Genomic DNA, 15789 nt, shown 5'->3' with positions numbered 1-15789 from the left:
GGTCATCGGAGTCGGGAGAAAACAATGGAAAAACCCACCCTTGTTTCCGCGCGTTTCGCCGTGTCATGACATGTGTTTAAAATAAATCCGTAATTCTCGTTAACGAGAATTTATATTGTTTTGCTGTTTTCTCAAAAAGTAAAGCTTTTCATGGAATAATATTTCAAGAGAAGTCTTTCACCATTGCCATCTGTAAACCCTGTAAGTTATTTGTAAATCTGTGAACTTATATTTTTTTTTCTGAACCGAAAGGGTCCAATGGCTTTAAGTGAGAAATTACCTCTTTCTCAAAAACTACATGGGGAGCCATTTCTCACAATGGTTTATACTATCAACATCTCTTCATTGCTCATTTACCAAGTAGGTTTTTAACAATTATTTTGAAGAAATTACAAATAGTGTCCAGTGCCTCTAAAACCAAACTCTCTCCACCATTGCTGCAGTGTAACTGTAGGCCTACATGTACAAGTACATTACACCATGCACTACTACTGGACTGCGCATTCTAAATTTGCCTGTCATTGCCAAGACTCTGTGTTGAAAATGTCAAAGGTGGGCCAGCGACTCGCCCCTGGAGCTGTTGTCATCCATTTTAATGAGGTACATGTAGGGAACTAGAAAAAAAGAGGGGGGGGGGGGGGGGGGGGAGGTCACCAAAGTGATGAGGCTACTACATGATGCTTTGTGTTAGGGTTGGGTGCTACTCATTATGATGGTGGGAAGTAGATCTGGGGTTGTTTAAAGGTAATAGACAGGATTGGTATTAAGGATAAAAAACATCAATGTTTAATTTTAGCCTGAAAGCTCACTGATTATGAAGTTCATAATTAGAACCATTTTGTGTGTGAAATATTTCCCTCTGCTGAACTGAAGGCACATTAGAATGAGACTGTATCTGAAAACTAATCAAACACAATGTAAGTGTAACAGCTTACTTTGGCTGTTACACTTACAGCCAAAATTAAGAAACCAATGTGTTTATTTGCTCAAAATCATGTGCATGTTTTTTTTTTACTATTTTCTCCTTTGTACCACACAACAGATTGAGCCCAATACAATTAATGTGAAAATTTTTGGCTCAATCCATTTGTAATAAGGTAAATGTACGATTGATCACACAAAACATGATTACTGTCTGTGTGACTACATAATGTACTTTGTCAGATCAAATACCCAGACCCTGGACACTATTGGCAACTGTCAAAGACCAATCTTCTAGCTTGGTGTATCTAAACATATGCATACTACAGAATAACAAACCTGTGAAAATTTGAGCTCAACTGGTTGTCGAAGTTGCGAGATAATAATGAAAGAAAAAACACCCTTGTGTGCTTTCAGATGCTTGATTTCGAGACTTCAAATTCTAAATCTGAGGTCTCGAAATCAAATTCGTGGAAAATTACATCTTTTTCGAGAACAACTCCACTTCAGAGGGAGCCGTTTCTCACAATGTTTTATACTATCAACCTCTCCCCATTACTTGTTTACCAAGTAAGGTTTTATGCTAATAATTATTTTGAGTAATTACCAATAGTGTCCACTGCCTTTAAGGAATTGAGATGCTATTAGGAATGAGACATTTGGAGAGGAATATATTGCAGGAAGTGGATGGTATGCTAAGAGGGTAATGTAGAAAACCCTGGATAACAAATGGTGTAAATTTCAGATGATTGCTGAAACCCAGCAGTAGCCATGTGTAGTGTGTGTTGAGTGTAGAGTAACAAATACATCACTCGTTGTAAATAATACATTGTAATTGTAGGAATGGTTTGAAGTAGAGATATTGTAGGAGTAGGAATTGGTGGATGAGTTTCAAATGATGCTGAACGAGAATGATGAGATGTAAGTAATGTCAATCTCATTGGGGTACCTTCTGAAGAGCTTACATTACAAAGGGAAGCATTAGGGTGCGTTCGTTTAGCTTCCCTGGGTCGACCCCACCCCAGTCTGCCCCCGGTGCATTCTAAAAGCTTTGACGTCATTTCAGGGGCTCACCCGGGTCAGCTGCAAGTGCCCTGCTTATAGAGTGGGTCACTTGGGGGTGACCCGAGGTGCATGACGTTACCACGAGAGTGCGAGTGTGATCGTTCGATTAGCTCTTGTCAGGGCCAGGGGCTCAACCGAGTGAGCACCGCGGGGTCGACCCAGGGAAGCTAATCGAATGCACCCATTACATGGCTCAGAGGCAGTACAGTACTGCTTTTAAAGGCAGTGGAAACTATTGGTAATTACTCAAAATAGTTATTAGTATAAAACCTTACTTGGTAACGAGTAATGGGGAGAGGTTGGTAGTATAAAACATTGTGAGAAACGGCTCCCTCTGAAGTAATGTAGTTTTTGAGAAAGAAGTAATTTTCCACGGACTTGATTTCGAGACCTCAGAATTAGATTTTGCGGTCCAGAAATCAAGCATCTGGAAGCACACAACTTCTTGAGACAAGGGTGTTTTTTTTTTATTATTATCTCGCAACTTCGACAACCAATTGAGCTCAAATTTTCACAAGGTCTGTTATTTTATGCAAAGTTGAGATGCAGCAAGTGAGAAGACTGGTCTTTGACAATTACCAATAATGTCCAGTGTCTTTAAAAGCAGAGACTATTGCTTTTAAACGTTTTCACGGTGAGCGAAAAAGAGCAGGATACCAGCCGCAAACGGTGCATGTGAAATGGTATTTTGGCTGGATACGTTGTTGTGCAACATGTAAGCATAATTGTGCCGTGCTTAGCTACTTGTTGTGCTTTTAAAGCAGCTTTTTGAAATTGGACACTGATTGCTAAAGGTGCTGTAATTTGTCTTGTTGTCCGTTTCCATCTGCTTCAGGCCTGAATGAAATCTTTTAATTTTGGAGCGAGAAATTACCCCTTTCTCGAAAACTATGTTATTTCAGAGGGAGCAATTTCTCCCAATGTCTTATAAATACTTCAACAGCTCTCCATTGCTCGTTACCAAGTAAGTGTTTATGCTAACAATTATTTTGAGTGATTACCACTAGTGTCCAGTGCCTTTAAATCACTAATGTTGATGTCTTACAGTTTACTTACAACACTGAATGAAGAAGTAGGGCACTTACAGCTGAACTCACATTGATTAAAGACACTAGACACTATCGGTAATTGTCAAAGACCAGTCTTCTCACTCGGTGTATCTCAACATATGCATGAAATAACAAACCTGTGAAAATTTGAGCTCAATTGGTCGTCGAAGTTGCGAGATAATAATGAAAGAAAAAACACCCTTGTCACACGAAGTTGTGTGCTTTCAGATGCTTGATTTCGAGACCTCAAAATCTAATTCTGCGGTCTCAAAATCAAAATCAGGGAAAATTACTTCTTTCTCGAAAACTATGCTACTTCAGAGGGAGTCGTTTCTTACAATATTTTTTACTATCAACAGCTCCCCATTACTTGTTACCAAGTAAGGTTTTATGCTTATAATTATTTTGAGTAATACCAATACTGTCCACTGCCTTTAATGTAAGAAAGCCTGTGTGGACAATATTATCAAAAGATGTATGTAATTTCTTACTGCCATACCTCACTGAAGAATGTTTCAAGATGTGTAACATCCACAGGGAGGTGATAAGGAGGATGACAGAGGGCCAGTCATGACAGGTAACCCTGGGCCCAATTTCATGAAGCAAAAAAATTTACCAAGCATCAAACAATTTTGCTGACTGGAAATAGGTTACCGGCTAAAGTCTTATGTTATGCGCATAGTTTGTGACTGGTTGCCTACTTATTTTTGCTAAGCAGAAATATTGTAAGCAATATTTTCCGCTTAAGCAGCTCTATGAAATAGGGCCCTTGTTATCAGTCACTCACTGCAGACAATGTTAGTTCAGTCAGCGATTGGACGTAGACCACAGTGGCAGGCAGATGTGATGCGGTTAGATAAGGTACCATGTGTTTTCCCAGACCGACAATTTGAAAGTGGGGGGGGGGGGGGGGGGTGGGCTAGGGAACTCGTGTCTCCAGTGAACAATCAAGTCAAATTGCTAGAAGGAAAAACTGTACGTCTGGTCTAGTTTCTATGGCATAAGATCTGTTTTCATTAATGCAATTGCATGGGAACATTACCATTAATGTAATTTGATTACAAAGTATTCTGTATTGGGGAATGTTGGCAAGGGTTGAGGATATTTGGAGATGTTTGAGGACTTTTGTGGAGACTGTTGGTGAAGGTTGGGGACTGTTGGTGATGGTTGGAGACAGTTGAGGATGGTTGCAAACTTGGGACTGTTGGTGATAATTGGGGACTATTGCCGGTTGGTGATGGATGGGGACTCTTGGTGACAGTTGAGGCAGTTGGGACGGTTGGCAACTGTTGATGGTTGGGGACTTTTGGTGCTGGTTGATGACAGGTTGAGGACGGTTGGGGTTGTTGGTGACAGTTGGGGATTATTGGGGCGGGGGGGGGGGGGGGGGTTGAGGACAGTTGGGAACTCTGGGTGGAGGTTGAGGATGGGGACAGTTTGATACGGTTAAGTACTGTTGGGGACAGTTAAGAATTGTTGAGGAAGGCTGGGGTCTGTGGGTGACAATTTGGGACGGTTGAGGACTGTTGGGGATTGTTGGTGACAGTTGGGGATAGTCAGGGATTGTTGGGGCGATTGAGGATGTTTGAGGACTGCGGGTGGCGTTTGAGGCGATTGGGAACAGTTTGGGATGGTTGAGGACAGTTGGGACAGTTGAGGGCAGTTGGGGACGGTTAAAGATGGTTAGGGACGGTTGAGAATAGTTGAGGACTTTGGGTGGTGGTTGAGGTTGAAGGTTACTTAGGAATTTAGTTAGCTGGGGGACTTTCATCCAAGGAAGACATGATAGTTAAGTAGTGATTCTAGTCATCATTGTTAGGTTCACAAATAGATACAGGTTAAATTCAAAAAGTTCTTACCTATAGACGCTGCACTGATGAACACTCGCACCATCTTTGCTTGTGGTTTACACTTCACTGAAGACACCTTCCCTAGGAGCATGTTCCTGACGTCCTCGCTGTAGCAAACCAAGTCTGGCAATGAGGACCCTCCACTTGTCTTACTTGCTGGTTTAGCCATTGGTGAGGACGTTGGAGCCGGCTTCGGGGTCGACGAAGGAGGAGGGGCTTGATGAGGTGGGCTTTCTGCTGGTTGGGGTGGAGCGAGGGGTGGGTTGGTACTGGGGCGTTTCTCCTGCTGGGTCTGGGTGGGGGTCTTGGCTGAGGCATTACTGCTGGAGCGATGCTCTCGTTCTTTCTCCTTATCTTTCTCTTCTGTTGAGGAGTGGCTGCTTCGACGGTTACCCATGCTGTAACAAACAACAAAGAAATAAGGTTATTAACAACATGCTATAATGTAGTATGCATGGCCAAGTCTTGATTTAACCCATGGCACCCACAGCAATTGGGGTAGCAATTAAGAATTGCGCCTTAAGCCACCGGGCTAGCTTGGTGGTCTGGTGGTGGAACATCTGCTCTGGGGGTGCAAGGGTCATAGGTTCAAATCTCACCCGACTGATTTGCCAGTGGATTTTTTCACTGAACTCGGGGAAAGAACTGAGTGCTTAACAGTGCTAAAACACACAACGGTGTAAGGGTCAGCAAATAAACTATTCTTTTTATTTAATGTTTGTTTAAACAAATAACAAAATGTGTCACTTGGAAGCTGTTTGTGTACAATTCTGTACACAGATGAAATAATTCATGAAATCCAAAGTGAAATCATGAATCACCATGACAACAGTTGCAACACGACACCAGTAATTGGGTCATGAAAGAGTCTCACAAACCACTACCCACAGAATGATCATATGGTGATCATGTTGAAGCAATGACTACAGGTTTGCTACATCTACAACTCCATAAATTATACATTCTACATGTACTTGCGTGTCCATCTTCTGTCAAAATAAACAATCTCACAACAGACCGTGTATAAGGGGATAAAAGGGTGGGGCGAGGTCTTGAATGTTCGTTTAAAACCTGCCAGGTTCGTGATCGTGCGATTATGGCCCAAGCACACTTGCCGAGCTGTAGGCAAGATCCTGTGTCACATGGTCACAACCCTGCAAGACCTAGCCACCACTCGTTTATACCCATTCATAAATGGCAGGTTACCTAAAAATGTTTGAATAGGTACTCATAATTCCATTTTTTTTTTAATCAGTTAATAATCAGAGCTCTCACCGCCTAAAATTTATGGCTAAAGATTATGGTGCTACTTCTCATGGAATTCTGCACTGGCAACCTACAGACAAATTATTCACACTTTATATGGTGCTGTCAATTCTGCGGTAATCATCACCACGACATTAGGCCAACTATTAGTATACATTGTTAATATACAACCAACTCTCAGTTCAAGACTATTATAGACATGACAACCTCAACAGTCTGAGACTGAATCAGACGCCAAGAGAGAAGGAGGGGCTTGAGACAAGCAATACTGTAAGGTACAGACGTACATGTACTAGGTGTAACGTACGAATCGACATCTTCTGCAGTGTCTATGGCTGTATCCCTGAAAGGGCCTATTCTTCAACATTGTCAGTGTTGACTACATTGTGCGAAATTCCTCGCTTCTGTAACACCGAGCAGAGCCATGAAATTGTACAAATTTGAAAAAATTGTCATAAAATTTAAGGTAATTATGTAGGGTTTGCAAAAGATGAGAACCATTACAACTATTATCGGAGCGATCATTTCAAAGTTACATGCAGTTTACTACATGTAGTTATCTGTGTTTCTAGGAATTGAACTAATTCCCATAATGATGGTGTTCCAAACCTTTGTACAAATGTAACCAAATGTAAATATAACATACTTTCAACCATCCTACAAACAACAATTTAACAGCATAAACAATTGCTAAATACATGTATTACCTTGTCCGCGTTAGTATCAACTGCCTACCCTTACACTGTATTCTTGAACAGTAAATTTGCCTGCTTTTTTACACAGTCTCGAGTGCGTTTAACAAAGCGTTGCTGCAGCCAGTACAACAGTCAAACCGCTAGTACAGAACCGCAAGCAAGTTGTGTTGTCAATACGTGTACACACACAACTAGCTGCAGCTACACTGACGTCATTAGCTCTTAATGAGGTATTGAGCGCCATCCATTTCTGACTGGCCCCTCATTAATGTGTACTGTACATCGTTTAATGCAGGTGACTTGCTTGTTGTGTCAAGTTGGCAAGTTGTTAACTTGCATAATGATGGGAGAAAATTTGTTGCTGGCTACTGATGCTGTAATGAAAATTGCATAAAAATAGTGGCAGTATAAAGAATTAAAACATTAACAATACTGCTCTCTGTTACGGGTCTACCCAGTGCAAACATTTAAAAGCATCCGTGTATTTTTCTTTCACTATGATTTTTTTGATTCAAATCAAAATTTATTTTAAGAGTAAAATTTGTAATCAAATTGTATTTGAACTACTAATCTTGATTGTACATTGTATGTGTAAGAATAATTGTTTACACTACAATATGCTAGTGCACTTTCCTTTAAGCAAGAATGAACAGCACTCTTTACGTCAAGCAGTATTGTAAAGGATGTGGTGCCAAGTTGGTAATCAAAATAATAATAATGAAGTACAAATTTCTTATAAAAGAAGGTATTACAGTTCGCAAAACCTGAGAAACATTGATTGAGTTTGGGCACTGATGCAGTTCGATACATGAAATCATCTATTGTCACGACGTCATGCCACGCCTTTAATTTCTTTAAAAAGCTAAGAATCAAATTGGCTTCCAATGCTGATCACGCTGCGAGCACATTTTCATCATCGCCAATATTTTGAGGCTACCTCAAAGCACAGACACCAAACAGTCTGACGACTCAATGATCTGCTCAAAATGAAATTTCATCAAGCGCCAAACATCAAGGACAATGAAGGTCAGGTTGCCATGGTAATATATATAATTACAGTACGCTAGGCCCGCACAATGGTAGCGAGGCAGCCAGTGACGTCAAAACACGTTGCTCCTCCGGGAATTGAAGGGGGGGGGTAGTTGAGAGACCGAGAATCAAGGTGCCTCATCAGCCTTTCCAAAGAATTCATACCTAGATTTTAACTGCTTTTGTCGCGAGGAAAATAAAGCCAATGTCCGGTTGAAATCCGATAGTCCACACAGGTCATGTTCTAGCATTGGTTACGTATGTGACATATCAAACTGCCATGATTCTCTTCTTAACGTATCAATGACTTCAATGACTCTCTTAACACTAGCGCCATATTGATTCCTATTCTAATTGATACAGTTCTCAGGGTATAGTTTGAAAGTTGCTCTCAGCATACCACATTAACAGAAAGAAACTTTGCTTGGCTATAGTAAGGAACCACCCAAAAGACCAGGGCCCAATTTAATAAAGCTGTTAAGCAGGAAATACTGCTTGACAAATTTCTTTGCTAAGCAAAAGTCGAGTCCAGCACCAGCCACAGCAATGCAAAATTTCTTTGCTAAGCAAAAGTCGAGTCCAGCACCAGCCACAGCAATGCAAACTTATAATGTAATTTGGGCTGGTAACCTCATTCTGCTATAATAAATAAGCAATTAATTTTCTGTGCTGAGCAAGTTTTGTGCTTACAGGCTCTGTCAAATGGGCCTATGTGAGCTGACTTTTGGTTCTTGTATTTTTCCTTCTTCAGAAATTCCTGTTGTAAAAGAATCTTTTCTGACGACGCCTTAATGAAATTGAACATAATACCTTTTCAATGTCAAGTGTTATAACCATTGATTGGATCTTCTTTATTAAATCACACTTCTCAATGTCCACAGATTGATGACAAAGATGGTAGAAAGCTTCCCTTAAAATATTGCTTGCTGAGGTGCTGTATGTGTGAAATGAGTAAAATAATGTCAAGAAAGAAAAAAATTCACCTCAGGAGCAAAACAAATATTCTAGCATACACACCCTCCTGAAAACATTGCTCGGTGATTTTCCCTTTTTTTTTCATCCTCAAAAACTTAACAACTAATTAAGCTGAAACTTCTACAGGTAAATTATAATTCCATCTTCATTCACAGTGAGTAGGGATTTATGTCATGGCCAAAAACTTGATCTACAAAAGGTATCAAAACCCTTTAAAATCAAATTATAAATTTCATTTTGGCAGACTGACACCTCATCCTCTTGGCTCTAATTGGCATTCAATAAATCTCTTTTCATCAAGCCTCCAATCATAAAAGGATTTTTTTCTAGTCTAAGAGCCAATTAAATGGTGCCTTGAACAATAGTAGAGAGAAATATGGAGCATCCTTGACTGTTATAAATAAACACAATGCACAAGGCTGCCTCGTTACAAACAATATCCCAATGGCTCTCAAGTTCAAATATAGAAATACTAGCTGGCCATTTTGGTAGTCTACCACACTAACCATTAATACAGGAATTTTAAAGTAATGCTTGAACTAAATAAGATTAGGCCTAGAAATAACCCACAGACACCCACAACCAAAACATATAGGCCTACTTCTAGTAATTCAAATGTATGCTTGCTGACAATTTAGGTATAATTTCACCATACAGGGATTTTAAAGTAAAGTTTATCAAAAATATATCAGGCCTCAAAATAACACCCACAGCAATTGCTGTGGTGCCCTTTGCAAAGTTCTAATAGAAACTGATGGCTTCCTTTTATAGAAGTGTCCCTTACCAGAGGAAAATTGCTGCGCCCCTTCAAGAACTAAATTCAAGGTCTGTATACAATTAAAGACACTGGACAATATTGGTAATTGTCAAAGACCAGTCTTCTCACTTGGTGTATTTCCACATATGCATAAAATAACAAACCTGTGAACATTTGGGCTTGATTGGTTGTCGGAGTTGTGAGATAACTATGAAAGAAACACCCTTGTCACACAAAGTTGTGTGCTTTCAGATGCTTGATTTCGAGACCTCAAATACTAAATTTGAGGTCTCAAAATCAAATTACTTCTTTCTCGAAAACTACATCACTTCAGATGAGCCGTTTCTCACAATGTTTTATACTATCAACCTCTCCCCATTACTTGTTACCAAGTGAGGTTTTATGTTAATGATTGTTTTGAGTAATTACCAATAGAGTAGTGTCCACTGCCTTTAATGCATTACATCCATAGCATGTTTAATACTCAATGGTGTAATGTGTTCATTAATAAATTACCCTACATATTGTACGCATGGTAAACATTCACTCCCGCGTTACATGTGGGTTTTTATCACTATAATAATTTTACCATGGATTTTGTAAACAGGTCAAACATGCCAGTTTTTGCAATAAATGATGTAGGCCTACAGAGTGTAACAATACCACCTAATGTTGGTGCCAATTAAACTTTGTGCAAGGTAGGACTGCGAGAAAAGGGCGTTTTTGTTAGAACTTAATAAATTAAATTGTAACATTTCGAAAGGAAACCATGCAGCAGAAGACATTGGCCTTTTTGAAAGTAGAGAGAGATTCACTTTTCCCAAAACTGACAGCACATTTCTAAGCATGCAACTGTAACTTCACAAAAAACATATAGTATTTTTCAATTTTGAATGGTAAAACTGAGATTAAAAAAAGAGGAAATCAGCTCAATTCAATTCAATTCAATAAACATTGATCCTTGCAAGCCTGTCTAAAGTCAGTCTCTTTTCTGCTTGTTTCATATACGATCCAAAGCTGTTTGTGATCAATCAATTTGGACTACAAAGGCAATAAAGAAACACTTGATTGTCATTTTTAAATAGGTACACATAATGTGTACGTGCCAATTTTAATGATGCCAGCAAACAAGAACTCTCGGCCAGCCGTACATGTACATGTACTTATTCACATACTCTCTTTTTTTTTGTCTCTGGGTTTTCTTTTCCATCCATTGCTCAACCCAGCGTTTATTCGGGGAAAGAATGAATAACTTTCATACCCAGGTTGAAAAGATCGAGTTGTATGACGTCAATAGCCCATTGTGGGTAGACCGTTGCCAGGGTTACCACTGAACACAAGTGATGCTGTCATTACACAGAAAATGCATCGCCATGGAAACCCTACTGCATGATTACCTCCTTTCTTGGTATCTTAGTGATGATGTCATTTCAGGGCAGAGCCCACCCCTTGATATTCTATGAAATTATATAAACTTTGTATGAATAAAGTTTGTTTAATAAAGTAAACCTTCAAGTGAAACTAAATAATGCATGACCGTCTAGTGTATTTCTGAGAAGGTCATTAACTTTGTTTACTATTTTTGGTTAATAATTATCCCTGATGCAATTTCCATCCATTTCTGAGAAGGGTTTGGTGTTTGGTGAATCTAACCAAATAAGCAAATTCCAGATCTTTTTCACCGACTTAATTTCGAAACCAAACTTGAAAATAATGTTTTCTCTTTTGTATAATTAATAACTGCATCAGGGATAAAGAATTATTATTTAGGTTGAATTATTTTTTCCATTACACAAAAGCAAGATTTGTGAGCCTGACAGATCAAACAAGAAAGGTACTGGTAGCACTTAGTAGACTACTCACAATGTACATAAAAAAATTGCTTTTGTGAGCTTTTGTAGTAACAACTACTTCATCAAATGCACTCTCACGAAGCAGTCGCCATGAATTAAGCTTATTGCAGTTTTTTTATGTAATACGTACCTTTAAAGGCACTGGACACTATTGGTAATTACTCAAAATAATTTGTGAGCATTCAAACTTACTTGGTAACAAGCAATCAGAGAGCTTGTGGTAGTATAATACATAGTGAGAATGGCTCCTTTGAAGTAACATAGTTTTTGAAAAAGAGGTAAATTCTCACTCAAATATTAAAAGACTTCAGGCCTGAAGCCTTTTTTTTTGTTGATATCTGAAAGCACACAAATTTGTGCAACAATGGTGTTTTTCCTTTTATTATTCCCTTGCAACTACGATGACCAATATTGAGTCTAATTTTTTACAGATTTGTTTTATGCAAGTTAGAAAATTGGTCTTTGACAATTATCAAAGGTGTCCAGGGGTTGATTTCACAAATAGGACTAGTCCCAACTTATGACTAGTAGTCCTAGGAGGTATTAAAAACTGGTGGCTAGTCCTAAGTTAGGACGGGTAACTCGTCCTTACTCGAGATAAGACTAGTCTTAGGGCCTTGTCACACGAGGCAACTTTTACAGGCAACTGTGAGGCAACCAATTACCGTGCATGCTGCAGGATCACTAAGGTGGCACATGAGTTAATTTTAAAACATTGTCTTATGATCCACAAATGAAAAGTTTTAAAATTCAAATTGGAATGCCTTGGCTTCTTGGAGATTGCCTGGAACTGGTTGCCCGTAAATTGCCCCAAGTGACATGGCCCTAACATGTTCATATGTAACTCTTTGTGAATTCACCCCAGTGCCTTTAAAAACAGATGACTGCTCACTAATACTGCAGAAAGCAGTGATGTGAAATTGACGACTACATTGCCAATCTGTCTGAGCAATTGCTCCAAGGATCCAAGTCTTAAAACCAGGCACCAGGTTCTTGTCCTCAATTTCACAATTTTATTTCGCTTGTTTGCTCACATTTTCCTTCACTTTTATTTAATGGCAACAGGTCCTCTCAGCCCCTACAACCATAGGGGCTTGATTGTTGGGGCTGTGAACAGCTCAGTTACCTTGAAAGGTATAAAGGGCTTGGTGACAAATCAATAAATGGCTTGGCTAATGTGACAGTTTGTGACATGCAGGGTAGTTCTATCATAGAGCTGCTGGTTTTACAGTTAAGTACATGTATATACTGGCACTGCACCTAGACTCGGTTCTCTTGCTGCAGGGTATACCATAGACAATGCACCACAAAAAGAGATTAAAAATGTAGTAGACAGACAAATACATCAGGAGGACCAATCTGAGTTTACTTCTAACAGTATTGTCAGTACTTACTGGGTGACCTACTTTAAGATAAGTTTGTCACGCATTTCACCAGCAGGAACCAGTAGTAAACACAGCATGGGAGTATAACCCAGTATTTGGTACAACCTTCCTCCATGGTACAATTTTACAAAGTTAGTTTGTTTTAAACCATGGTGCAACTGGGAACAAATCAACAAAGATGGTGATTCTGGATGCCAATTTTTTCCTCCAAAGTTCCTCCAAAGCTACTGAGCACTTTTAATGTTGGAGATCAACATTCTGCATACAAGACTGAAATTCCACCCAAGTGATTTGCCTACGTGCATTATTTTTTAGACAACTCAGGAAAGTACAGACAGAGCTTTAAATACACATTAGTGTAAGGGTAATTGCATACATATTATTCATCCCGATGCAAAACTAACATCTTTTAAATCGTTGTGGTACCCGCTCACTGCTAACACGTAGGATTTGAATTCTCAAAGTATGGTCTCGCCTCACTTATAGTTTAAATAATAATCCATATTCATTATTACTACATCACACAGGAAACATGACAGCATGATACAGGTCTATTCAGTTCAAATGGCAGAGATCTTCGTTCCATCTTGTGAAATATAGCAAGCCAATTGTACTGACAGTACAAACACTGGCAGGCAGATGCTGGCCATGTTTTGGCATGGTTTAGTCTCGGCTAAAACCTTTGACATAAAATACCCCCAAACACAGCACACCGTTTTTCAGGCATTCCATTCTAAATTTTCAGGTTAACAGGCCAGATTCAGGTGACTTGCCTTACAGTACAGAGGACTTGTCTGACGAATTCAACCTTCAAATTCTGCACAAGTTTAATAAGGAGGATCAATCTGTAGTATTCTCCTAAAATACGATTTCATGTGAATTTTTCCCCCACATCTTCCTTCAACAAATCCCGATGAATACATCTACCTCATTAGCTGTATAAAAAAGCGGATGGACAGATTCAAGAATATATTCTTAATGGAAAATGTAGGCCTACATGTACACTCATAGGCATTAGCAGAAACACTTATAACAAGGGCTAAACATTAGTACTGGAACACAGGCCCAAGGCAGGGATTTTAGCATTGGGCCTGTAAACTCACAACTGGACAAGTCCGATAATCTTTGTTTTTCAATTGCATTATCACCTCACCTTGTAATATCTTTCAATAGACCGATCCAGTAGGCTCCGCCCACCACAAACGTGTGAGCAAGAACACATGGGGCTCTCCAAGATACGCGCACGCATGTCGGACCTTATTTGTCGGACCTTCGTTGCGTTGTGATTGGTCAATACGCAATAGGGCGGAGCTTAGTGGATCGGTCTATTCTGTTGAGTACATACTTGTCAACAGTACAAATGAGAGACATCTTCTCCAAATCTTAAAACAAAAACAGTTACAATGCTCTTTTTTTGTTTTTTCTTCTCCTCATTTTGATTATGGTCTTACATGTATTTATAACAAGAATTCTTGGCCAGTAAACATTTTGAGTTAAAAGTCTTGTGGATTTTATCCCGGAATTTGAGCCCTGAAAGTAAGTATACATCAAACTGTGTTATTGGTGTAAAAAAAACAAAAAACATACACAAATAAAATAAATAAATCTTCTAAATGGACAACATTAATCATAGTTAGTAATACAGTAAAACAAATAGGCCCCATACTATGTTTAATGTACAAAACCCCCTTAACGAATTAATCACATAATGTACTATGCATTGGCATCATGGATATATAATTTATTTGCCCCATATGTTCACCACTGCTCCATGGACCCACATCCTTCCACACCCATCTCATGAATTAACATCTCTGTGCAACATCCATAAATTTACGCATTTCATTTATATATTAAATACAGAATTCCAAACTAATTGGCAAATTCACAAATTGAACCGTACACAACAAATATTGACACAAGAATATGCCATATTTTGTGTACATATGAAGACATTTTGAGCGTACATAATCTTTCATCCATGGCATTCTACACACTACACACAGCGCGTCCATGTGACCATAGATTCTACTTGGGGAGTGTCCCAGCCTACAGAGCATGGCCAGAGTGCAATGCAAATTTAATCAGGTCTTTTTTCCATGTTGGAAATCTTAGGCTATGTCTTCTGCAGTAGGCGGAACGACGATCCGACGATGTGTGTGTGTGTGTGTGCACGCGTTCTAAATCCAGCACTGCAAATTGCAATGCTATAATGGAATATCTCTACACATTGTATATTTTATGGGCGACCATGTACTACATGTACATGTGCATAATGTGAGAGTCGATGGAATATAGTGCATGAATACTCACTGTGGGGAAAACGTACAGCAGTGTTGAAATCACTATTTATTTTCTATTTGCTTGTCTGTACTTGATCTTTCGTTGATTATCATTTTTAACCTAGTTACCAAATATTTTTAAAAAAATAATGGAAAACCACAATGAAGTGTAAAAACAGCACAGGTTTGTCCCTTTAAGAATTAAGTCAAAGTGACAAGTTATTTGTTACTGTAGGGAATTATTTATTACTAACTGTAGGGAAACATGGTATTGTTTGGTTGCAGTTAATCACAGTAAGTATTTATTCTTCTGTCTGCGGGTTGGCGTACCTAAGTAATATTTATAATAATATTTATTCGGGCAATCACATTTAGGCGTTATGTCTCCTAAGTGGCAATTGTGTGTATCTTAATATGTAGAGCAATTGGTTGGTCTTTTTGCATGTGGCTGATAGTACTCGTCTGTGTCTAAATAGAATTTTTGTTTTTATTTATTTTTTATTTATTATTAACCCATTAAAACTTCCATTAAAAATGTATAGTTACAAGAAAAAACACTAGAAAAAAATAATTAAATTTTTATGTCATGAAAAATGCAAGAAATATTGAATAACTTACACATTGAGAAAGGGTTTGATTTATGTGTCAGTCCCTGACTGATT

The 15789-nt window shown here is 38.8% G+C and overlaps 1 protein-coding gene across 4 annotated transcripts in view; it reads right to left on the bottom strand.

Annotated features, from left to right (window-relative positions):
- Positions 1–15789, bottom strand: part of LOC117289065 (NACHT and WD repeat domain-containing protein 2-like) — a 39535-nt gene that overhangs the window by 15344 nt on the left and 8402 nt on the right. For 3 of the 4 annotated variants that reach the window (XM_033769996.1, XM_033769994.1, XM_033769997.1), the window contains exon 2: positions 4895–5283. In XM_033769996.1, the coding sequence (XP_033625887.1) occupies positions 4895–5282 (388 nt within the window). In that variant the 5' untranslated portion in view covers position 5283. Of the gene's footprint in view, positions 1–4894; positions 5284–6858; positions 6963–15789 lie in introns of those variants that run through there. The other variant, XM_033769995.1, reaches the window with a different exon arrangement.

The sequence above is a fragment of the Asterias rubens genome, chromosome 4 (genome assembly GCF_902459465.1).
Source record: "Asterias rubens chromosome 4, eAstRub1.3, whole genome shotgun sequence".
Classification (NCBI taxonomy): Eukaryota; Metazoa; Echinodermata; class Asteroidea; order Forcipulatida; family Asteriidae; genus Asterias; species Asterias rubens.
This window is presented reverse-complemented; position numbering and strand designations above follow the sequence as displayed.